The sequence below is a fragment of the Rhea americana genome, unplaced genomic scaffold (genome assembly GCF_003343005.1).
Source record: "Rhea americana isolate MKP2758 unplaced genomic scaffold, rheAme1 scaffold_104, whole genome shotgun sequence".
Taxonomy (NCBI): Eukaryota; Metazoa; Chordata; class Aves; order Rheiformes; family Rheidae; genus Rhea; species Rhea americana.
The window spans coordinates 868,518-894,119 of NW_028185084.1; the positions used below are offsets into that span (position 1 = coordinate 868,518).

Sequence of the window (25,602 nt, forward strand, 5' to 3'; positions counted from 1 at the left end):
CCACAGAAAGTCACCAGAATTGCATGGTAATTTTAACAAACTTCTAGCAGTCAGTAACAACTAAATGGCTGCATTTTCTCTTCCAGCCCATTTTTTATTATGTCTCCAAAATTGGATCGTGCAAACCAAATAGCTTTTGTACTCAGTCTCTCCGAAAATGCATGGAAAGAAATGATGATTCTATCCAAACAAATGCAAACACAAAGCAAATACCAGTCCAGTGAGGTGCTAATTAAGCACTGCTGGTTTCCACTCATTTCTGTTAAACTGGAAGATGTTTGTGGCCTTGCAGTTGGTACCGCAGAGCCCATGGTCTGGCTTCTTCTGTAASGTGGTTTTAAAATCTGGTGATAATTTTTGGAGTAAACATGAATGGTTTCTTCTCACAGTGCCCGAACACAGACACACTCCAGCTTTGGGCTGTTTTACCCCTTGGCTTGGACTTTGGCTTCTGACCCTTGGTTTTGGCAGGATTTCTCTGTTATAATTTCAGCAATATTGAAAAAACATCTGAATATCTTGTCAGAGGGCTGATTTGAACTGTGTTGGTCATAGACAAAGAAATGCACCCATTTGATTTAAATATCTGCATTGCAGTAATGAAAATAGGAGTTACGAAATACCAGTTAGCTCGGCTTCCAGAGTGCAATGAGCAGGAAGCCAACATTTACATGTAAGTGAAAACTTTTATGCTAATCAAGTGAATGCACATTAAAAATCTATTTGCCCTACATTGACTATGCAGATACCAAACTGAAATGTCTGTGAAGGAGGAATTCCTGAACAGCGATTTCCCTACTGATGGTTGGGATCCTATAATGGAAGAAGGGTCCCGAGTAGACTGAGTTTTCAGGCACAGGAAGCAACATGTAGATGGTAGTAGAGGAGCAGCAGATAGAGAATAAGGCCCTGAGTGGAGGTCAGAAATGTGGTAGTGTATGGCTTTCTGCCATTACCTATTTTAAATCCTCTCTTCCTTGCCAGCATTAGTGAGTGCTGCTTGGAAGTGACTTACAGGATAGGTGCTTTTATGCGTGACTCAACGGACGAGAGGATGGGCTCACAGAAGAATTAGGGCAAGGAGGCTCTTGTTGCCTGGGATGATGTATGGAGGAAGCTGCTGAGAAAGGGCTGTGGAGGCTTAGTCATGCGTTTGGGCCAGAGGCAGTGGGGAGATGCGAGGGAGCACCGTGGAGAGCAGACTGCTTTCGGTATGCGGTGGGCTGAACCCCGAGTGGTTTCAATTAAGAGCACTGCCAGAGGAGTCGTGTATCCCCTTGGACAGCTTACCCCATCCCACAGCTTCCAGGCTATAAAATAAGAACATTAATTCTTCCTGCCTCCCACTCACCGTTCATGTATCCTTTCTGTTTATGTGGTGAGGGACAGTCTTTTGCTGCAGTGTGCAGCAGCTGGGTCCTGATCTCACATGCTATKTGTCCCAGAGCAGATTTTACTGTCTTTTAGGAGCAGCCTGGGCATCGTGCATTTATAGCAGGTACAGCTCTCTTACAAGTGAAATTGTCTGTAGTTCTGCATATATTCCTATGAGTGTACAAAAAGAGAGGAGCTGGAGCAAGGAGAGCAGAGGGAAACAGCTTTATTTGAAATAGGGTAGGGTGACTTTAAATGAAAGAAATACATGCGCACATACAGGTATTGTATAAGTAGATATTTATTTAACTGATGTCCTTGATGTGATGGGGATTTTCTCAAGGAGAAGGAACGGTTGATCTGAGATAATAACTCAGGCAGTTTTATTTCTCAGCTGTTCATAAAGGAAAATGTACTTTGTAGAACTGAATTCCTAAGTATATGGCAAAGGAGGATTTTAGGCTGAATCATTCCTTTGAGGGATTTTAAACATTTGCCTCCCACATGCAAATAATGCTCTGAAAGTGGCTTCGCTGTATGATCTGAGAGGTTGCATTCTGGCGCCTGGTTGTTTATGAGAAGTAAACACAATGGAGTGGTCTCAGATCATATAAACTCAAGATTTAAAGGTAGCGAGCAGGGAGGGAAGAGGGGAACCTGTGCACATCACAGCAGAAGCACCCCTTCGGGAGTGTGGGTCTCTGCAGCCTTACACTGACCACGCCAGGACTCTGCCTCCTTTCCAGACCTCCCATGGAGAACACAAGTTTTCAGAAAAACAAATAGCTTTGTAAGTGTCTACTCTGACATGTTGCCAGCAGGCAAGAGCACTTCTGACATTCTTTGCAAGTCGAGCTTTGTCTCTTACTGACTGCAAGTGTAGCTTCTGCGTTCTCCTCCTTCCTTTTCTCTCTCTCCACACCTCAATTTTTCTCCCGTGTTTATTTTAAATAAGGGCACTTTTCACTTTCTTATTTGCTTAGCTCCCGTCACTACAGTAGAACAGCAAGACACCCGTGGCAGAGCCAGAGAGCCTTGAGCAGCACATCCCACAGTTGTGAGGATGTCTTGAACACTGTGAGTTCAGTAAGCTGCCTGAAGACCTGCTTCCAATCACCCTTCAGTTTGGGTGAATTTTGAATTCATGACCACGSAGCCATCCTCCCCATTCCAGATTCAGTCAAGGTTTCTCTTCTTTCCAGTAGAGGTGATGCTGTGGATTGAGTGCCAGACGTGTGCTGGTAGCCTAAAGGATTCACGAGCCAACATTGCACCTTGCCTCCAGCTGCAATGATCTTCATCCTTCTTTTAGGAGGGATAAACGAGAATATAGCTCATTTCATTTTACCGCATTTTCTATGCTCATTCACCTCAAAGCACGTAATGAACTGAGTTATAAATGATGTCCTAAATAGTTCTGGCTTCTTCTACACTGAAGTGCGGCAGTTTTCCAGTAGTATACCTTAGCTCTACATATCTGAGTGGGCAAGGCAAGGATAACATGGGCACAGTTAGCAAGGCAGGCTGCAGAGCTGCAGCTCGATTGAGATTAATACCCTTTCTCTTATGAAGGGGAATATGGAGCTGTGTGTGACAGAATTTCTCCAGGAACGTGAGTTTAATTCTTGTCTTAGCACTGGTTGCTCTTCCCAATTGTCTTTAAATGCAAGGTTATTTATGTCCTGGTACATCTGCCTCATATTTCAGATACTTCTTCCCGCAGTGTCAAGTCTTGCCAAATGGCCTGTTATCTGCACAACTCTACCATAGATTGTAGAGCAGATGATAGTGCAATGGTATAAAGGTTGCGATCCCAGTTAGCATCCCAGCATCATCGCTTGTGACATGTAGCCTTGAGGAGGGTATAGGCGCCTTCATCTGCATTCCTGAGTAGGAACGGTGTCCCTCTGGCATGGCGGGAATATATAGAGTATAGGTCCTTTTGCAGATGTACATTTACAAAGAAATTTCTTGTACGTACCACTGACTTCAAGACATCCTTTGATAGGTTAGCACCTGTAAGGTTCCTTGGTCATGGAAATTATACAGTGAGCTCCAGCACTTGTTAAAAATGGGGTAGGTTCTTTCATCTTAGGTTATGAGTTTGATTCCTGAAGTCTTAAGCTATTTTTCACAGTCATAAGTCTCAAATTTGGTCTGTTTATATTAGGTCTTCCTTCCTTATTTCGTTCTTGAGAGCAGAACAGCTCTCTTACTCTGGAGAAATAGACTTTCTTTGGGTCTGTAGAGCAGTTAGAAAACAGGTTTCTGGAGCTTTCCATTAAATACTTGATTCTGCAAGTTTCCAGTGTGTATGTATGTGTGTTGAGTTTGCTGTGCTTTCTCAGACCTTTACAGGTATGTGAATTCTGGCTGCTCAAGACAGATAGTCTTGGATAGTCAAGTCTTTAGGMAACTAATAGACAATACTGAGAAAGGAAAAGGTGAAGGATATAATGATTTCAGAGTCTGACATTAATTCATCCCTTTGTGTTTGGGATAGGGCTGAGATTATCTATGTATGCTAGTGGTTAGAAATGTATTTGTGTTTGAAAGTGCATGTAACTATATTATATATGTATCTGTACACTATTATAATAATTATATATTATATACATTATACATGTTTAAAGAAATAAATGATCTTAAGAGGTCAACAATTGCCAGCAGTTCAAAAAAGGTGGTAGTAAAGTGTTTCTGGTCTGGATACAGTGCTTCCAGCTGCATCTGGCTGCTCACCAGCTCCTCGTAACAGTTGTTTTGAAGTGTTACTACAGTCACTTAGCTCCTGTATGCAGAAGGAGGCTTTTCCAGGCCATCTGAGCAGGAAACAGGGGAGCTTTGAAGCCTCTGGTCCGAGGAAGATATTGCAAGTTAATGATGTTGTGCATAAGAAACCAGCTGCTGTGAAAATAAAGTTTGCAGATAAACCCCACTTAAGTGGAGGGAAAAAATAGAAGACTGCTGAACTGTTCAAATGTCCTCCATCTCTTCCTTTGCTGAGTAAATTATTCCTACTCACTCCTTTTACTTAACCAAGATTAGAAAAAGATATGAAGGGGTTTGTGAAGTTGGGCCTCCTTTATAGAAATGCAATGTCCTAGATTCTCCAACTGAGGAGCAGSAAGGTTGCGTTTGGTGGAAATCATTTCCACATTGGCTGTGCCTAAATTGCTCCCATAAATCTGGGAGTCACTAATTCAGCTGCTGGCCTCGTGACTGCAGTGAGGCAGAGCTCCACAAATCCTTCCTGAAAAGCATGTGAGTGGCGCCGAGCTGTGTGCGGCCACGACTGGCTCGCGAGTGAGACCCAACCTAACCGGGTTCAAACTCACTCTGGTGATTCAGTGTGAGCTGCGGTCTTGACTCACAARTCTGTCTGTTCCCACACAAGGAGATCTTCCACCAGTTGACTTATCCCAAAGAAAATCTGTGTGATTCCAGTGCAGCTGTGGCTGGGCTATAGACATCATGTTGGAGGGTGGTGGTTGTTTCATGTTCTGCATTTGGTAGTGGTGGTGGGGGAACAAGTCTGCGTTTGCACATCCTGAGTTCAGTGGGGCTAGATTTCAGTGGCAGATGGAGCATTAATGTAGGTTCAGACCTTAAATTCCTCATGCATATTTACTTTGTCCTTATATAGGCAAATTTTTAACTTTGATTACTTAACGAAAGGGCAAGATTTCTAAATCTTTCAGGCTCAAGCCAGACGATATCTTCAGGAATGGGCCGTTCTACCACAGGAAGTGTCATACTTACTGGAAAAGTAGCAATGTGCACTTTCATATTTCATGGTCTCATCACTTAAAGTCATCATATATTTCTGATGTGTGCTCCAAGCTTCTCTCTGCAAATGTAAATATGCTTGAGCACTCTTACACAGAGTCTCTCCTTCATAAGCGTTAAAAGTCCATGGTAAATGTGCTGCCGGAGCAAGTCTGTGTATTGGGCCACGGTGGTATGAGCAGCTTGCTCTGTATTAGCAAAGTGATGAATGAAGCTTCAGTGGAAGAAAAGAGCTCATTCCTGGGATTCTTCTGATGAAGGAAACAGCTCAAACTCACCTCATTTGTTTCACATTTTTCCAGAACAGTCTGGAGTTGTTTTTTGATAGCTCTGAGCCATTAGCCATTACTGAGGATAAATGATGTTCCGCACCTCTTATAACTTAGCTACTAGCACAAAAGATGAAATTAAAATGCTATTGTTTTAATTTCTATTCAGTGGGACTTTTTTTTTTCTTTGCTTGAATAGGTTGTGATTTATGAAGAAATAGAACCAACATCTCTTAGAGACCCAGCTCTCTAAATTTGCACAAATCCATCCCACGTACCAATAAACTGCAATCCTCTCTTCCAAAGATATTTAAAAGCATTAATGAACTAAGTCTCACAGTCAATCCCATATGCGTTAGAGAACTTACCCCTTATGTGGCCAGTGCCTGAGTTACTGACTGATTTAAGTAAAACAGTCGGAAGTATAACTGCGGTTKGCCATCACTGCCATGTGTCTTGGCTGCGGCAGAACTCCAGCTCTCTTAACCTCTTTTCGGTTGGAAAAAGATATTTTGTCCAGCAGCCAAAGGGAAATGCAAGCATCCTGGTGGAAAACAAGCTGTTTCAAAACCCTGGCTGYAAGCTACCCACACATCACAGTTGTCAGCCAGGCTGCACATGTATAGTTACAGGGAATAAAATAGAGAGGACCTTCTGCTCCTATTCAGAAAGGTCTGTACCCATTCACCTACACCAAAGGATCTTCGTCAGCTGCCAGTATTAATTTGTTCTCATGTGTGGGTTTCCAGCCAAAGGAGGGTAAAATAAGCCTAATTCTATCCAGCAGGGGCACTTGCAATGCAAATGCTAGCCCATATATTACAAAGCATTAATGCAACCAGCTTCTAAATTACTTGGGGTAATTTCTGGTTTTATTTATGCCTCCTTTTCTTTAATTAACTTCTGGGAAGAGAAGCTGCAATATCCATATGAGGAAAATCAAATATGAGAAATGTAGCCCATTTTTATTTTGAGACTATGTTTCTCTTGCAATAGCAGGTTATTTAAAGAGGAGCCTGCAATAATCCAGTTTAAGCAAAGCAAAGAGCTTTACTGAAGCCAAACTKTGTGTGGGTGTTCTCTTGTCAGGGCTCCCAGAAGAGGAGGGCAGCAGAGGCTRTTAGTCAAACCTCATATATCACAGGAGATGCTGGTCGTTACTCAGTAGCTGGCATTTTGTCTTGCCACACCAGTACAGAGCCACTCCTCTGCTATGCTGGGAGAGGGTGCTCCCCAATGGGAAAATCACAGATAACCTAAGTTCCTGCTCTTTTGTTCGCCTAAAAGAAAATCTGAAGGAGACCTGTGGCAGGGAGAGGTACATGCTGCAAGCGCATACTTGCACCTCGCTGGTGGGTTYGCAGTGGCAGAGAGTGGGTAGCCCAGCTGTGCTGGGCAAGCAGCCGCGGAGGGGAGCCGTGCTGCATGGGGGATGGTAGGTTCGCGTGGACCGTGCAGGTCCACCTAAAGCAGTGAGAAGCTTTTCTCTGTGCAAGCCCCAAGAGAGCAGGTGACCAGGTCGATTCAAAGGCGTTAAAAGCATGTGGTTTTGTTCTTTAGAAAGAGAATTAAATAAATTGATGAGTAGCTTTTGAAATGGCAGGTGAGACTAACACAGAGGATAAAGTGCAACTATTTCCACTGGTGAACTTGAATRTTCTTTTCTTCTATATGCATAGTTTTGATTTTTAATTATTTGTCTTGGYGATAATGAATGATTGTACTTTATTTATAGAAAACCATATATTCCCAGATTCTAAACTGTGAAATGCATMTCTTTTTGCCCATCTGCAGTAGGCACTGGAGCACAATTAATTKTATTCAGGAATACTAATTAAATTTCATCTGATGATAAATAAATTAGAACTGAACATARCGTTTCTTTTAAAATCAAAGCATCTACTTAGGTATTCATTTCATAGACCTATGAGAATTATTGTRAACAATGAACAGGGGATGCAAACTCAGAGCCTGTGTAGTTATTGATTTGTATGTTCAGGGCATATTTCAGTTACTTACCCTCTGCTTCCCCTCTCCAAGGAGATTCCTCCCATGGTCGATTCTTTCCATCGATTTTGAGTCTGCCTGAACTCTGAAGCTGAAAATGGTGATGCTGGTGGGCTGARCACAAGAACAACAACTGATTGCAAATATAGTTTATAATTTCCTGTATTTTAAAGGGGAAAATGTATTAATGGCAGCCTGATTTTCCTTTTTTACAAAAAATTTTCAAACCTATACCAATTCATAAACTCTTGGATGTTTTCATTCTCTCTCAAGTGATCCTTTTGTTTTTTTCTCTCCCGCATCTGTCCCTGCAGACAGCGAAATCATTCCTCCCGACTGCCTGCGGCCCCGGTCCTTCACTGCCATCCGCCGGCCCTCGCTGCGGCGGGAGACGGAGGACACGCGCCTTTCTGTCAGCCTCTGTGACCTCAACCTCCAGGAGGAGACCTTCCACGTGATGGCCACCACGTGCCCCATCCCGCAGAACTCCCTCAACTCTCAGCATTCCCACCTCCTGCCCTCCCAGCTCGAGAGTGACCTCCGCTTCCACCAGCTCAGGGGAGCCCACATTAAAATCCTGGACGACCAAACTGTGGCCCGGCTGGAGCACGCTCGGGAAGAGAGGACTTTGGTTTTCACCAGCAGACCCCTTAGGATCAACGAAACCATTTTCGTGAAAATTAACAAGTCCAATGCCGTGCGCACCGGGACGCTGTCCTATGGGGTGACGTCCTGCGACCCCAGCACCCTGCGGCCCAGTGACCTGCCCTACAACCCCGAGTCTTTGGTTGACCGGAAGGAGTTCTGGGCCGTCTGTCGAGTCCTGGTGCCCCTTCAGAGCGGAGACATCTTGGGATTTATGGTGAATTCGGACGGCGAGTTACACTTGAGTCACAACGGTGCCAGCACCGGCATGCAGGTCTGCGTGGACTGTTCCCAGCCCCTCTGGATGTTCTTTGGTTTACACGGTGCAGTCATGCAGATTCGTGTGCTAGGTACGTCTTACCGCCTTTTCCAGCCTCACACACAAAGCACTAAGGAGGGTTAYGTCACAGGGGAAGGGTAAAGGGAAGGAATGAAAGTGCTGCTGGTTCCCTCCCTACTCTAGGATCAGTTAAAAATTTTATTTTGGAAGAGGAAAAAATAATAATTTACAAAGGCCTGTACACAGCGCGTGGGTATCAGTTACAAGACTTACCTTTTTACACTTCTGTAGCATCTTTCCTTTGAAGGTCTCAAAGCTCCTTTGAAAAGGATGAAGCCTCAGAGTCCTCCTTTGAAGTACAAATCAGTCACCCTTCCCCTAGGAGAAGCAAAAAGGMAGAGGAGAGGTGCTTTGGGCTCAGCTAACCTAGGGCATGGCGAGCAAGAAAAATTAGATCTGCCTGCCTGTGTATTAACTGTCTGACAGCACTGATTCCCCAAAGGAGCAGTGCTTGTGGTTCTCCCCGGCCTGGGTGTGAGTAGCAGGCAGCATGGAAGGGCCCAGTGCCTCGTGATCGTGGAGCTGCGCAGAGCGTAGCACCAGCCAGCAGAGCACCAGAGCGATCTCCGGCCCCTCCAGACCTATGCAGGGCAGGGTAGCTYGTGCAGTTAGATGGACCTTTGCAAGGCTCTTTCTCTTACTGATTTTGCTCTGTCTTTAAGCTCTGTTCACCAATGGACTTCAAATGCTGAAAGTCATATTTTGAAAGTGTGGAGGAAAAAGACTTGAAATGGCATTTGCTCAGCTCAAACTGACTTTTTTGTGTATGGATATTGGACAGGTGTCATCTTCACATAGTCACAAGTGTTGGATGTATTGGGTCTTKAATTTGGGCCATATCAGGGTCAGAAACTAAATTATGGTCTCTGAGAGTGCTATCTAAATCCTGATCCTTCTTTAACTGATTTACAAATAAGAGTTGACACATTTGCTTAAGGGACAGTTGAAGTATCTACCTGAGAACTAACTCGATTATTGGCTTGGGGAGGATGTCTTATGGTAAAGAAAGTGCTGTCATATTAAGGGAAAATCTGTAGTAATGTCTTCAACATTTGCATTCTTAGTAGGGGAATTATTACAAAAATTATTTAAACCTCTCTAATTAACATCACCACTGCTGTAGTGGAGACAAAGCAGTTTAAATTAAGGCCACTCAGAGATTTGGCTTTAAGGAAATATTTAGCTGAAGCCAAACACCAGAATTTGGGTGAAACTGAGTCAAATGTCTTCCTCTAAATACTCCAGATGCTGAAAGCTGAATTGTTAAAAATGACTTCTGCCCTGTCTAGTATCTCCAGCATGGCAGGTTTGCTGCTACTTCACCATCCTATCTTTCACTGGTTTAATATCAGGTGCCGGCCTGGCCTTTCCCTTCTCTCACTCCTCCAGCTGTGCCGTCTCCCTCCCAATCCAGGTGTAGCATCAGCCGTCTATTCGGTGCAAATTTGTAACCCAGCAGAGGCCTGTTCCCTTTAGTGCAAGCCACCTCTCTTTATATTTTTTCACTATGTGCATTTAAGCCAAAACATTTAATATCGTATGAGTTGTATCAGGCACTAGCAGCCYAGTGGGGTTATCTCTGTGTCTCGAGCGGAGCTGTCTAGTTAGACAGATTGTTTTCCCCACTGAGATGTCTCAGGGAGATGTCCCCACTGAGACATCTCTGTCCCATAGATGGGGCAGTCCAAGAGTAAAGAAATCGCCTTCTTTTGGTCTGTGATTTTACATTTATAAATAAGCTTGTTCATGCAATTAGACACCCAATTTRCATCAACTCATGCAAATGATAATAAATGGGGCTTACTGATGCACTTAGATAATCTAAAAATGCTCCTYTATTGCTTATGCTGTTATATTCACATAACTTTAAATATATCTGTATTCCTTTACTGTTTCAAATTATCACTATGAAAATGTTCCTTTTACCCAACAGGAAAAAAAAAATCTCAACAACTAACGGCTCTTTTTTTAGGATGGGTAGACAGTCTTTGAAGATAAATTGTGATGAATGCACACCTCTGTCTGCAGGGTCCAATCCACCTTAATCACAATCTCAAGTGTCCTAAACGATTTGCTTAAAGTCAACCACAGGCCTGTGCTGTGAATATTTTGTAGCTATTAAAGGCTCATAGTTGACAAATATAATGCTATAATTTGTCTCCAGGAACCCAAGAATCCAACCCCGATAGTTCCCCTTGATTACATTTCTTGTGCATATTGTACATAATCCATGGCTAGCTCTGCTCTCAGCCAACACATCATTCTGATAAAGGTAGATGAAGTCAAACAGATCACAGTCAAAGTAAGAAGATTAAATGCTCCTATATACGTAAGAAGGAAAACATCCTCAGCCCATTTAGCTGCCGGTAAGACTAAGTCATCGGACCATTACTTCCTTCCGTATGAGATCACTATCTTRCCAGCTTTGCACAGAGCAAATAGCCTATTTGCTTTAGGTCCTAAAATGAGGCAGAGAGGATGTTTCTCACCAGAGGMTCACGCTCACGTCTCCTTGCAGAATTCGACTGAGCACAAACCTGAACATCAGCCTCCTGCAACCTGTGCAGACCTCCTGCTGAGCAACTTATTACTGAGTCTCTGYGTATGCCGTCCCTACCTGCTCCCAAGTCCGGCCCAAACTAGTACCTTCCCAGTGGACATTTTAGATAAATTCATATTTTCCACTGAAAAYCTGCTCAGTTGGAAAACTCTTTGCTACCTATATTTGTGAGCAAGCAACAGGATTTTCCTGGCCTCAGTTACTGGAGAACAAGCGGAAGATGGGCTGTTGTGTCTCAAGTGAGATATAAATGAAGAGAACTGAACATGCTGATGTAGTCTTGCCTGAGGACAGGAGAGGACCCTGCTGGGGGTACAGCTCTAGTAATGTCAGCTTAGGTGCAAACTACCGTTGCCCAGCAAAAAGCTCTGAAATTAGAGCTTGCTTATGATCTTTAACAGGTGCTAAAGTATAAATGGGGTTTTTCAGACCTGTGTTTGCAGTGCTGTGGTACAGTGCAACTGTCCAGAGAACAGTTCTGATGCTGTCTCCAGCACAGCATAACTCTGTAACTACAGTAATTACACAGATCAGCCATACCCTGGACAGAAGGAAAAAGCACATAATGAACTCACATCTCTAGCTTTTGCAGTGATATGCGCTGTTTGCACTGCAGCAGAACAGCTTATGGCACTTGCCATAATATCTGTCATTATAATATTAGAAAATGTGAGAAGAATATAAATTGTTCGTCTTCTGTCTAATGACAAGTTCCATCTTCAGAATGCAAACGAGTAATTTTGTATGATCCATCTTTTGTAGTTTGAGCTTTATATCACAGGAGAAGACATGTTTATAGTCATCTTTTCTAGCTTTAATGGAAAACGTGAAGTTCCATATCCTTGAAATAAATGAGACACAAATACTGCAAGAGGCATGATGACAGCAAACCTATCTTATGTAGCAGATGTCATTCTATTTCTGGGGCATCTCTTTTGCCATTATTAGATTAATCAAAGCGCTATTATGCAGTATTAAAGGAACATCACAGCTACAGCAAACTATACAGTAGAGGAAATGAAAGTTGCTGTTTCTACTTTCTCTCCAGTTTTTCTGCTTCTTTTGGAGGATAGAGAAAGAGGAGAGCAGCAATGCCGCTCTTGCAACTAGAGAAGTTTTACCTTTGACTCAGGAAACTGGATTACTCAGGGTTTTCATCACTGGCTGCTGCATTTCAGACCTTGAGATTAGTTACTTGGTCCTGATCCAGAGCACAACCAAGCTCAGGTCTCTCCTGGATAGTGGCCTAACAGTGAAAGTTGGCACTTGCTAACAGCAGCTGTTACACAGTATTGAAAACGCAACTTTTATTTCCTAATTTAAATATTAGAGAAGACCATGTTTACCTGGACTGATGATCTTACAGAGCTCTTTAAGAGATGGAACAGTGTGAGACTGGTTTGACATTAGGGAATTCTGACTTCTGCTTCAGCCTTATCAAGCTGGTGTCGTAGACTGGCACTATGTTTACTATAGGGGAAGTAAAAAAGCAGAAAACAAAGGYGAGGTTGGAAACACTTTATTTTTGTCACTCAGCAAAAGGAAAAATAAATACAGCCCAAGCACCTCTACAGCACAGTGAGCCACTACAGTCAYCTGTAGTGAGAGGTGGAAGGACATCAATTTGTTTCATTTTTCCAAAGAAAAGATTGAGAGGCAACTTGACCACGTGGAGGGAAGATAAATGAAAGTAAAGGGTGCTTTGCTGTAGCAGATAAGAGCATAAAAATACCAAGCTGTTGGAAAATGAAGGTGCACAAATTCAAACTAGACATACGTGGGAGTAATTAACTATGGGAACCAGCTATTGAGGGAGGCAATAGATCTTCTTGTCAAGATTGGAAGCCTTTCTAAATATTTTATATGCGAGGTGCTGCTCTTAATTCTGAACATCTATGGGGTGTGCACGTAGGACAACCAAATCATTAGGAGGCGGCATAGACAGGTAGAAGTGAAACACGGGGTTTGCATGTGCTTTAGGAATTCCATTGTTTCAGGCTTGTGGGTTTTTTCAGGCATCATTCCTGTACAGTAGACATGACCAGACTATTAAAACTGATTTATTGTTTTCAGCTTTTACTGGTAAGCATTTCAATTCRCACATGGTTTTATCAACAGCTCTGAAAGATTGAAATGAGCCAGTCTGGATATATTGGTCTGGTTTTGGTGTTGTAATTCATTTATGAAGTTTAAATTGATTGATCCCATAAGGTTTTGAAATGTATGACTCATGTCTGGAGGAACTATCACAGCAACAAGTTTATAAATTTAGTATTTGGGGAGCCAAATGGTTGGGGATAGTCTTTCATTTTCTTGTTTCTCAAAATGAATCACCAGCATGTAAAACATCTTCCTTCTTCTCTTTTATTTTGCTTTTTTGGTGTGGTTTCCCTTGTGAATTACAGCCTTTCCATTAATATTGAAGTTTCCTTTTAAGCAATGAAATAACTTGTTCCATCAGCAGTTGTACTAATGAAGCTCAATTTCTTCCATGTCTGTGTCCCTTCTATCTAYCCACTGGAACAACTCCAGGCCCCCCGAGCAGCCACATATTGTGGCGGCTCCCTGGATGTCTCCTGCCTATTTTTTTAGCCTGCTGGACAGCTGAGAGCTGGCATCTGGTGTGGGTAGTCTGGATTCACACTCACAATAGCGAAGTACATATAGGATAAACTCGCCTGCCTCCTTTACCATGGGCATTGAATTGGCACTCTTATTCAGCTGCTGATTGTGAGATATTTAGGAATTAATTGTTGCTAAAGCTTCCAGATTCTCTTGAGATTGGTCATTGTGTGAAAATTTATGGAGGGGGAGTGCAGAAGTTGGCGAAGGACTCAAGCGAGCACAGCTACAAAGCCTTGGTTCTTGGGAGCCCCCGCTATGGCAGCTGGGCAAATGCTCAACATGGGGCTAGGGCGGTTCAGGAGAGCACAGCAGGGCAAAGGTGCTGGCAAACGGGCTCTTATGTCAACAGTGACATTTGGCAGAGTTGCAGCAAGCTGGATGCAGTCAAAGAGTTATTTCTTGTGGGAAGTGCCAGCAATGTCAGAGTTACTACCTGTTTACGGCACCTAAAGAGCTCATCACACATGACACGTAATTCATCCACTCTTACCATGGATAAGTAAATGAACATTTTTGTCCTAGCCAGAATAGTGATGTGTCAGCTAGCATCTGGAAAGTGAGGTATCATCAAGGTGAAGTATTAATGGCTGTCTTGCAGTATTTGGTGTGGATCGACAGACTGTGCTTGTTGAAGCTGCAAACCAGGAATCTCCCCTTCTTGGAGACCTCAGTCCTGTGGCTGAACTTGTGTGCCTGGGTACTGTAGACAGTCCTGTGTTTGCAAATGCACCAGCCCCTCCAGGAGTGTTTTGGGGAGCAAAGCTGCTTTCCACTATGACTGGGTAAAGCACACTGACCTCCTCTAGGTGACAGCCAGGGGATGTGGCTTGCACATTAACTCTCCACTGATGTCTGCAAATGGCTCTCTCTCTGCACCCTTTCCCTCCATGAGAATAATGATTATCATCACTAGGATAACAAACTATCCCTGGATGCAATGCGAAGTTCATAATAAGTAATATATAGCTATTCCTTATCCCATAACAGTGAATATATGGGATCATTTACCAGCCTCTTTGAATTACACCTCATCTGTCAGGAGAGAGAAAATCTGCGTGTGGTTTTTTTTTTTTTTTTTTTTTTGAACTAACACTGGCATGAGCTAGTTACTCTGGCTACTGTGAGCGTGACAAAACAGGCTAAACTCTTTCTTTTCCTTTTTCAGATGTCTTTTCATCCACCAGAAAAAGTCTCACAGAAATTCAGAGCAATGCTGGCAGGAAAAAGATAAACTGTTTGTTTCCTGTATGCATCTGCCACCCTGTTTATACATATTGCTGCTGGAGGAGCACTGAGGTTGGAAGTGCTGGGTTAGGCAGCAGTTTTCCTTTTGCTCACAGAAGCATGTTTGCAGTGGTCTCCCAACCACTCTCAGCGTTTGAGAAAGGGTGGAAAGGTCATTACTTTTGGACAGATGCATTTTGGTCAGAGTAATTAATACCTGTGATCTTTTAGAGGGCTTTTTGTTATGTTGTTAAACAAGATGAAAACTCCAACTCTTGCTTTTCATGTTGTTCAGCTACTTAATCCAGGCTCCCCCCCCCTTTTTTTTTTTTTACCATTGGTAGCTCTAAGCATCTGTCTGGGTGTTTTGTTGATAAAATATTTCTCCAACTATGACATGGAGCCCTATTGGGAAGATGAGGAAGGTTAAACTTTTCTGCTGAGAGGGACATGAGGACCCTAAGAAGATGTTACCAGACCTTTATAACTGTGCCAGCAGCTCTTTCACTTCAGTTCAGCTAGATGCTCATTGCATGATTTCTGTGCCCTCAGGATTTTGCAGGATGAAGTGCTGAGTAAATGCTGAACTTCACCTTTCAGGCCAGGAAAGACACCAGCTCACTTGCAAGTTTGTTCTGTGCCCTTTGCCTTCCCAGTGAGCTTGGGCTGTGAGTGCTGACAGATCAAGAGCTCCTGCAAGTGTCTGGTGTTGCTAGAGCTTTAATATGCCTCCAGCTTAACTGCAGTGTGCTTATTACTGCAGCTGAGTAATAGACCTGCTGATGCCATGCTACCCTTCTTAGCACAGTAGACAGCAATGCTCCAGTGCAGCTCTAAAGCACACTCCTTTTCTGGGCCATGTGAAGCTGTAAACTGTTGATCTCATGTGAATTGGATCCAACTTTTACTTCCCCAAAGASAGGTTGTCTGACACCCTTCTGCAAATACTGACCTTYTGGTTTCGCAGGCAAAAAAATCTTCCAGGCCACTTTTTGACTTCTTKCTTTGTGTAGCATAATGCAAAATCYTGTATGTTTTCACAGGCTTGTAAAAATCAAAATTTAATATTGTTCTGTTCAAAACACTTTTAAAAGCCCCAGGAAATATTTGAATGCAAAAAGCCCCATGGATCATCAGCTGATGTCAGTCACCTGAGAGGCAGAAATGAGCTGCAGCCCAGAGGCCAGGCTCCCAGCATGCCTGGCCGCGGAGCCCAAGGGGAAGGAAGCTCTGGTTTCTGGGCAGTGCAGTATTGTTCTCATCACCGTGGGAACAAAACAACTTGCTGTGTAAATACTTGTATTTTGTAGCATACAGAAGTGATGGATATGATTACATCCTTCCCTAACATTATTGTTGACTTCTAACCACCATATGCTCAGGCAGCTACAGATGTGTTGTTCCTTTGTTTTAGTATRAGATATTAAAAAGTCCCCACTGGGCAAGACCTAAGTGTCCTAATTTCACCAAAGTCTGCATTCTCTAAAGTTAAGGTTATATCTCTACCTTTTTCTGTAATGGAAGGATGAATAAAGAAAAAAATAAACTGGGAAAGTTCTATACTGGTTACATCATTGAGCAGAAAAATAGGATGTATACAGAAGATTTTCCAGCAAAAAACAGGGAGATTCCAGGCCTACTAGAATCTGTCACCTCCTTATTTACCAAGGTAATCATATGCTAGGGGTTATTATAAAGCCAAAGATCTATAGTAGTTTCCATTAATTCAGATGTCATTATTCTAGTCCTAGGAATGGCCCTATATCACCTCTTTCAGGAATAGGTACCAGAGTAAGAAATGCATTGTGAAGACCATAAATTGGCACTTGTCCAACCTCTTTTGATCCAGAGAAAACAATAATAAGGAAGCAACATGCTCTTTGACCGTACTATAGTTTTCTCTCTTTCTCAGCTGTCGTTTGAGTCTGAGACTCTTATCATACTGCTAGTAGTGGGTTGGGAATAGCTGCTTCAGATTCATGGCAGCTATTCCAGAATTCCCTGCTGTAGGCCACGTAGGTCCCTCAGGGGTTTACTTGCATGTTAGCAAATGCCTCTGAGCATGTTCAGAAGGAGAATACAAACTGCACATTGCGCTTACCCACCTGGTTTTGTTGTGGTAGTTTTTTGATTGTTTCTCTGGAGCATATGCAGTAATAAATAGGTCAACGTAATCACTTTGTTATGAGAAAGAAATGTAGAAATACCATTTTTATAAATTAGAAAAAGTTAAGAGAGGGAGGTTAATTGACTAATTTCCTGTATTTTTAGGAGTATTGCCATTGTATGTGGCCTGTTTCCCAACTTAGATCTTTCAGCAGCACAGTTCTCCCCAGACAGCTGTCATTAAGAGTGATGAGGGAAAAGATGTTTGCTTAAAAGCTGAGATGGCCTAAGGAGAGTGGACTGCAGTGTTCTGGGAAAACAGCCTGTCCACAATAGACACGAGAGCCAAAAGCATCTCTGTGGGCCACAGCTGCTGTGTTCTGGTCACAGTTAGGACTTTCTGTAAAGGGGCAATTACAGATACAGAGAACTGCTTTCATAAAAGTTATAGATGGCTGGATGAGAGCCCAAAAAAGGAGCTACAACACACTCCTGTTCTTCTAGAGCTCTAAGCACAGAGATGCCACAGCCTCTTGAGGAAGCCTCACTGCTTTTCAGTGCTTCGTTATCTGCATAATGTCTGACGTGTATTGCCTAGGTGTCTGAGCTTATGATTTCTTGTCCTATCCAGGACTTTCACAGAGAAGAGATCGCTTCCTCTGTCATTTTAACAGCCTGTGAAAACTGTTATCATCTTATAACCATACACCAGTCTTGGTTGGAAAGGACCYCGGGAGTCATCTTGTCCAACCTCCTGCTCAGAGCAGGGCTAACTTCCAAGTTAGCTCTGGATCCTTCTGGGCAGGCTTTCAGTATTTCCAGGGACAGAGATACCACAGTGTTTCTAGACTCCCGTTCCAGTGCTTCTAGACCCTCATATGAATCTGGATTGGTGTAGCCGTCTTATAACAGGACAGCACTGTTGGTTCATGATCATCTACTGATCTCCAGCAATCTCCAAACCTTTTTCGGTAGGACAGATGTATTTCTAATTGAATGGTCCAATTCCCTGTCCTGTACTTCTGTAGCTGGTTGTCTCTGCCTAAGTAACATTTTGCATTTGATCCTATTGAATAGCATCCCATTTATTTCTGACCCAATTTCCAGTTTGGCAAGATCATTTTACATTATAAACCTGCTCCCCCAACATACTAAAACAGTCTTTCCCAGCATGATGTCATCAGCACATTTGATACTCACACTCTCTTTTACTGAAAAATATAATATTCTCTTTCTTTTGTGGGTGGATGTATAGGTTCATTTGTTTGCGCCTCTCCAGTAGTGATGACACAGAAGTGCAGAGAAACAGTCAATGCATGCTAGACTTTGTTAGTACTAGTGCTACAAAGATAAAACAGCAAATCAAATTGATTCAAAAGTGATTTAAAGGCAATTCCAGGATGTTTGAGATCAAGATCTAGCCGCAGAGACAAGTTATCTGGCGCATTTACAGAAAGGAAGAATGTTTCTAAATTAAAATTTAAATTGTTTTATTTAGAATTATTTACTTTTTAAAATCATAGTTTGAAAGCTAGCTCTTGGTGGGAGCTCTGTGCACACAATGAGGCTGTTTGGCCTTGGGCACATATATCTGGTTTTAGTTAAGCCAAGCTGGCCACACTCATTCCGCCCTGCCCATGTTCTCATTCCATACTCCTTGTCATGGTATCTGCACACCATCCAACAATATATATTACCAGTGTGAGTAATATGTGTCATATGCTGATTATTTTGTCACTAAAGGAGAGGTTTTTCTTATCTGGTAGGGAATTCAGATTGTTTTAAACAAAGCTCCATACTTCTGCTGGAGAAAGCCAAAAACTGTGCCTTGCACTAGAAGACGGATTTGGGAAGGTGTACGCTGGTCCTTGGGTCTTCAGTAAGGCCATTTTGAGATTCAGATCAGCCACTCAGACAGAGAAGATGATTGTGTTTCCTTCACTGATGAGCTCTTCTTGCACTGTAGAAAGATCCTTTGTACTACTGCCAATGTTCTTCATCAGTTCATACTCTCTGTGACACTTGGGGCATCTCCAAATTCTCCTATTAGGCTGGGGGAGGTAAGGAGCAGAGAGCTCTTAATAGGCTTTATTTTTCATTTAAAGAGACCAGTCTGGTATTAGAAATGCAACGCACTGTGTGCAAGCTGAATGGAAGCAACATCTCCAGGCTGCAGAGAGGAGAGGGAAGGCTTGAAAACACGTTCAGCTGTTCAGTGTTCACATTTGGTATGTGTGCAGTGACCGAGCTGAAATCTGTGCCCCTGCTGGGTCTGTTTACAGTATGTGTTACCCACAGGGCAAGTTTTCTGCTAGGGTCATCTGTCAGATTGGAAAGGAAGGGCCACTGCTAGTGGCTGTCATTAGAGGCTGCACTGTTCTCTGCGCATACTAAGTGAGCCAAACTCTAGCTTCAGCTCCCATCTGGGCGATAAACAAGGCTGCTTTCTACAGCTTCTCATGTGCGAGGGCTTGAAACCCTTCACAGAGGCTAAGTCAACCTCAGACTGCACCCATGAGGAAAGCACTCCTTGTTTAAATAGCAATGAAACTGAGCGACTGGAGGTTGAATTGGCTTGCTTCTTGTCCCATATGCAGTCCTCAGGGCAGATTTAGACCCAAAAAATGGCCTCCTCAGGTCCCTGTGCTGTACTTCAACCGCTCAGTCTCTTTTTGCTAAAAAGGGCAGGAAAGTCATTTGCTGCTGCTCTTCTTTTTTTGGTTTTTGCTCCATCTGAAGTTGGCACTTGGGGTCCCTGCTTCCTAAGTTTGGCCCTCAATTGCCTCTCTGTAAATAGGAACTGAAGGACCTGTTCTGGCACATGCTCCTTTTCCTGGCCTCTGACTGCTTTTATCCTCTGGAGAGCAGCCTCAGACTTATCAAGGACATTGTGGAATCAAACCCTATGTGTCTCTCTGTTCCTTATATGGTAACATGAAGAAGTCTAAGCATTTTTGCTCCAATTTGGAGCTACCCCGCTTGTTTTTCTCCCAGCTAGGGAATTAGAAACTTTAAAACTGTGGATAAACTAGCTCTTACCGCCAAGAACCTGTACCTTGGTTCATGCGCTTGTGTGTTGCTGCCACTATATTTTTACTGAAGAGCAGGCTGCATAGTTAGCAATGAAATCCCTCTGCAAAGCCTTTGTAGCAGCCAGAATTGTAAACATTCTCCCCGAGCTTTCATTTTGGAAAGGGATTTTCTGGAGCAGAACTGGCTTCTCTGACAAACAGTGCACTAACACAGACCTTAGAGTAGGCAGTGTGAGCAGGAGGCAGTGGAGCTGGGAATTCCTAGAAGAACCCTTCAGGGGTTCTGTACCCTYGAGCAGTCACCTCCAGGCATACAGGGAGCAGAGGAAATGTTGCTGATTTCAGGGGCAGGGGAAGCATCCTTGTTCATCCCAGAGTAAGATGCATTTTGGCCACTTTTTTCTCTTGGTTGGCTTGAAGAGGTTTCTACTCAGATTTCTGTCCTCACCTTTGACTGAAGCCACCCTGCACAAAAGGCAGTGCAGTGAGCAGAGCTCAGATTTTCCTGACTGTCGTACCCTTGCGTAATGACTTGTGACACTTGAAAGGGCAGAAGCAAAGGGTTATGAGGGCTAAAGAAACTCCAGCTAATTTCAGAGGCTGTGGAAGCCTGATGGCTCTTCTGGACCAACTGCTAGCATTTGGAAAGGTGTGTGAGGTGTTTTTTTTCTCTCTTGCATAGGTTTAATGCTGCTGAGACATGAATCCTGACAAATACTGAGAGCTGCACCCTGCAGCTTGCCCCCACTGCCTTGGGCAAACCCAATTTTAAAAAATAACTGGGTTTCTTTTCTCATGGTGCAGGTTCCACCATATTAGCCGAGCGACTGGGGCTGTCCACACCAAGCTCGCCCACATCAGCACCAAATTCGCCCACTGTCCTCTGCAGTGGCATCTCTGACCCCATATTGTCTACATGTGGCTCTGGCCCACTCTGCAGCTCCATCAGTGGTAAGTTAGGCTGGATTTTTTTTTTTTCCCTCTCCTGCTCTTTCCATTTGCCTTCCCTTGCCCACTCTTGTGCTGCCTCACTTTACAATCTAACGCTTATCTCCCGGAAGGGCTCTGAAAGCATAGTGATGGACGGAGGCTCAGCTTCCCTAGGGAGGAAGGGGGAGTCTGTGCAAAATCTATTTTCTGTCTGTTTTATGTGGAAGCTGCTTAGGTGCCTAGACAGCAATATTTCTCCAACTGCTTTCATCRTGAAAGGTCCCAGAGGAGGCAGCAAAGTTTCTGTGCTATGTGCATGGCCTTGTGAAGCACAGCTCCTTTTGGAGAGCTGTGTAGCAGTGACGTGATGCACATTAGCTTAGGCTAGAGCTAGGAATATGCCTAATTCTCCCCCATTTTTGCTCTCCACACATGTACAGTAGCCCCCTCAGAAAAAGTCAGTATTGCTATTTCTAATACCCTGATTAAGTCCKGTGAGATCTAAATAAATGTAGCTGCAATAGAAAATGATAAGGTACWCTGCGGCATTTTTAAAACCCCAAGGACCTGTGTGATCTTAAGGCACTGATGGTGGGMTGTGTCACTGCTGTCCATACCAAGGTTGTTTTTCTCTGAAGGTAACTCTTGAGGTCAAGTCTAATAACTAGTGACAAGCAAACATTCAGATATTTTAATGGCTTTTGGAGGAAAAAAAAAAAAGAAATTCTTTCATTATCTTGCTACCTCATCTGTTTCATTGGGAGGCCTAGTCATGGGTGCAGGATGAGCCTAATTACTACAGTCCCTTGTAGCTCTTGTAGCAATGATGTGCCCACTATGGTCTAGATGCTGTCCATGTAGTACGACGCCACTGCTGTCCTGAAGGAACCACGTGGCATGGTTTGCAGCAGGGCACACTGGACCCACRTCCCTGGGGTAGCCCTAGAGATGAAGCACTGATCATCTCGGCAGCTGCTGTCACCGTGTGCTGCCTAGCCTCTGTCTTGTCAAAGCAGACGGCTCTCACCACCCCTTCTAATTTGTCCTCCTTCATTAATGTTTAGACAGCAGCTTAAAAAAAAAACTAGAACTGCTCTTTGTCCTTGCTAGTGGGAACAGCTGTGTCTTGGTTTGCTCTACGTGGGCGGCAGATCCCAGCGGACATGGCTGCTCTGCTGCCCTGCGCCTTGGCGTGTGARCATGGGCTTGTGGATGATGGAGCAGGTCATAGGCAGGACCCCAGTCCTGGAGCATCCATASAGCCAGGGCACTGTGCAGCTGGTGCTGGATCAGCAGTTACCTAGGATGTCCAAAAGCCTTTCGTGCAGTGTCACTGACCCTGTTCCTTGCGTTTCAGGCACGGCGCCCAACTCTCCTGTCAGCTTGCCTGAGTCACCCATCTCCCCGTCCGTCTCAGGGCCCTGGGGAGATGAATGCACCATCTGCTATGAGAACATGGTAGACACGGTCATTTACTCCTGTGGACACATGTGTCTCTGCTACTCGTGCGGGCTGAAGCTGAAGAAGATGGCCAATGCTTGCTGCCCCATTTGCAGACGGGCCATCAAAGACATCATCAAAACRTACCGCAGCACTTAAAGCAACAGCAGATGCTGCTGTGGGACCTGGGAGGCGGCGACGAGGCTGTGAAATAACACAGGTCCTGGTCTCTATTCATCACCTGGGCGATCCGACAGCCACCACCACCCACCGCCCCCATCCCCTCTTCCATGGACAACAGATGAGACCAGCTTAGCAGCTGCTTTTCTGCCCCTTTGAGCAAGCCCTGGGGCTGCACGCCCACGCATCAGGGAAGTCACCGTGGACTGCTGTACCCCTTGGATTTAAAACTTTATCTCAAAAACGAAACAAAACAAAAGAAACCAGCTGGAGCAACCGTCCCTTTCCTACACCATGCACAGAGGCAGGGAGGCTTCAGTGCCTAGCAGGGACACTAAGCGGGAAGCGGTTCGACGCGGCGCGTCCGCTGCCGAACGGCGCCAGCGTGCGAGCGGCCAGGTTAGCAGCAGACGAGGAACAAGCAACACGTTTCYGCGTGCAACTCACCCGACCGCAGGCAGCCCCCCGCCGCCGCCRCCACCACCACCCCGCGCGGCCCGAGCGCGGCGCGCTTTGAACCGGGGACCGAAAGCCCCCTCCCGCGACGGCTGGCGTGGCGGGCCGCCGCCGGCCCGGCCCACTGCATGCCCAGCATCCCCCCTCCCCGCTCCCGCCTTTCCGGCCGCTCGTCCCCAGCCGTCTCGGCGTTTCTGCTCTCCWGGGCCGCTGGGAGAGGGAGCCGCAGCTCCTTCCCCCGAACCGTCCGCTTCTGAGGGAGACCAAAAAAAACAAAACGGAGGAGAAAAGAAGAAGAAGGAAAGGGGAGGAAAAAGAAAAAAAGCCCCACTGGGGAAGAATGTATAGACTCACATGTGTGTGGGTCTCATTTACTGGTAACTTTATCACTGTGCTTTAAAAACGAACACAGCCAGGTGGTACTTAGCCCTTCGCAGCCAGCCCGCCGGCAGGACGTGGCTGTCCTCACGYGCTGCGAAGGCGAAGAAAAAGTGAAAAAAAAGAAAATTATCTAGCTTGAGGAGTTTTGTTTGCTTTGCTTTATTTAAACACCCGCTCCCCGGCCCCCGCTGGGCGCGCTGCCGCCGTGGGGGGCTCCGGGGCCTGCAGAGCCCTGACATGGCCGCCCGCGGTTGCCGCGGCAACCGCCGCCCGCTGCAGGCCTGGCCGGGGCTGCCGGGCCTCGAGGGGGCCCCGCGCCTCAGGGGGGGCCCGGCCGGCTCCCCCCGGGCTGGGCGGCCGCCCGCCACCTCCCGCCGGCGGCCGGGCAGGAGGAGGTGGTGGCGCCGCAGACCAAGGGCGGCGATGGCTGCGGGCCGAAGCGGCAGTTGCCGCCGTTTTGTGCTCCGTGGGGAAYTCTCAACTTGAAAGCTGATATTACAGGGATTTAGTGTGTGTTTTGGGGAGGGGTTATTTTTGTTTTCTTTTCTCTTTTGCATACCTCTCGAGCACGCGCACAGAGCAAGCCGGGCTGGCGCGCGGCCGCCTGTCGAAAGCCCGGGACCCTCACGGTGGAGCCGGGGTGCCGCCTCGGCACGCGGGGCCGGAGGCGGCCGCCACGCTCAGCGCGAGCCCGGCGCCATCCCCGCAGCCGCGCCAGGAGCGCGGTCGAGCCAGGGCCCCCCAGCGCGCCCCGCGACCGGCAGCAGCGAGGAGCCTCCATCGGTAGCTATTAAACTCCAGCRCAGAGACTTGGGGGCAGAGAAACCCAAGGGGTAGAAACGTGAAGTAGCGGATGTGGGAAAACGTGCAATAAGCAGCCTCCCGAGCCTTCCTCAAGCCAACGGGATCGGTTTCCTCCTGTGCAGGGCAAGCCAACGGGCACGTTTTATTTTTCAAGAAACTCCACCCACGGGTAGCAGTGCAGTGGTGTGAACTCCCTTTTCGCCTTTCGGGTTCAGCGTGTTCTAATATATAACTGTGTTTGTTTTCCTGTGGACCAAACTCTAGGARTTAGCAGCAGCTGCAGCCTCCCCCGGCATCCAAGCTCAAGAATTGGGGTTCAGCCCAGCTCCGGGCCTCGGCCGGCCAGCGCCAGCCCCACAGCACAGCTGACCTCGGGGCGTGAGCAGGCGGGCGAGGAGCAAGGCTCTCTCCGGGAAGAAGAAGGAAAAAAATAACAACAAAAGCCGTAACAGCGACGACGAAAATCTGAACATTATGTTTTGTTTGACTCGTGTAGGCTTCCCAAGTACCTCCGTGTTCTTGTGTCATTCGCATTTCATTGCTTTACTTTAAGATGTTTTGTGTTCTGTTGAAAGAGAAGAATAACTCATTGTGCAAAATTGGATAACTGTGATTGTGAATAAAGTTGATTTAGGTATCCCACAGCAGCGTGAGCAAGTATTTGCTGCTTGCACAGGAGTAGCCCAAACATGACGGGCAGCACAAATGGGAGGGGTAGGGGGAGGCTGCCAYGTGAAGAGGTTCAGGCTGTTTTCCAGTGCTTGAGGCTGGGAGGGATGGCAGGGGTAAGGGGCTGGCTGCCAGGCTCTGCTMAGGAGCAGAGGACAACTCAACAGCTCTAAAACTACATCCTAGTTACTTGAGTTTCCCCTCCCATCCTTTTGTTTAATAGGTCAACAGATGAGAGACACTGGCTCAATTGCTCTCTCCTGGCACAGGATTATCATTATTTCAGTTGGCATCTTCTCCCTCCATGTGGGTGCTCCATCTGCTAAGGGATAGGGACTGCTCATGAGAGGTGGCCTCAGCCTCTCCAACTGAAGCTGTTTCTCCCCTAACAGCAGGAAGGGAGGCTTCATGCTTTCCCAGCTGGGTGAAGCCAGGCCACTTCTGCACCCCAGCCTTCCCCAACAACAGCCTAAAGAGCGCTTGCCTGTTGGGGACAGCAAAGCTTGCATACGCTTGTGCTTGTATGAGCAGAGCCATGCCCCAGTTCTGCTTTCCCAGGACCAGGGGGACCTCTAGTGGGTTTGGATAACCTTCTGCTAGCAGCACAACTGCCTGGCTGGAGCACTCTTGGGTGCAGGAAGCCTCCTCATCTCATCCAGAACAAGCAGGAGAGCTGCACAGTGCTAGATGGCCTTTAGAAACCAAAAAGCACTGTCCAACTGCCAGACATCCTGGAGACATGCTGAGCCCGAGTGCCATGGTGTTATTAGGTCA

At 45.5% G+C, this 25,602-nt stretch overlaps 1 protein-coding gene across 1 annotated transcript in view; it reads left to right on the forward strand.

Annotated features, from left to right (window-relative positions):
* The window catches only part of NEURL1 (neuralized E3 ubiquitin protein ligase 1), a 161,484-nt gene extending 136,683 nt beyond the window's left edge, over positions 1-24,801 (forward strand). The window contains exons 4-6 of the mRNA XM_085307797.1: positions 7,751-8,431; positions 20,773-20,919; positions 22,256-24,801. Of these exons, the coding sequence (XP_085163923.1) occupies positions 7,751-8,431; positions 20,773-20,919; positions 22,256-22,497 (1,070 nt within the window). The 3' untranslated portion in view covers positions 22,498-24,801. The remainder of the gene's footprint in view (positions 1-7,750; positions 8,432-20,772; positions 20,920-22,255) is intronic.
* The last annotated feature ends 801 nt before the right edge of the window (positions 24,802-25,602 follow it).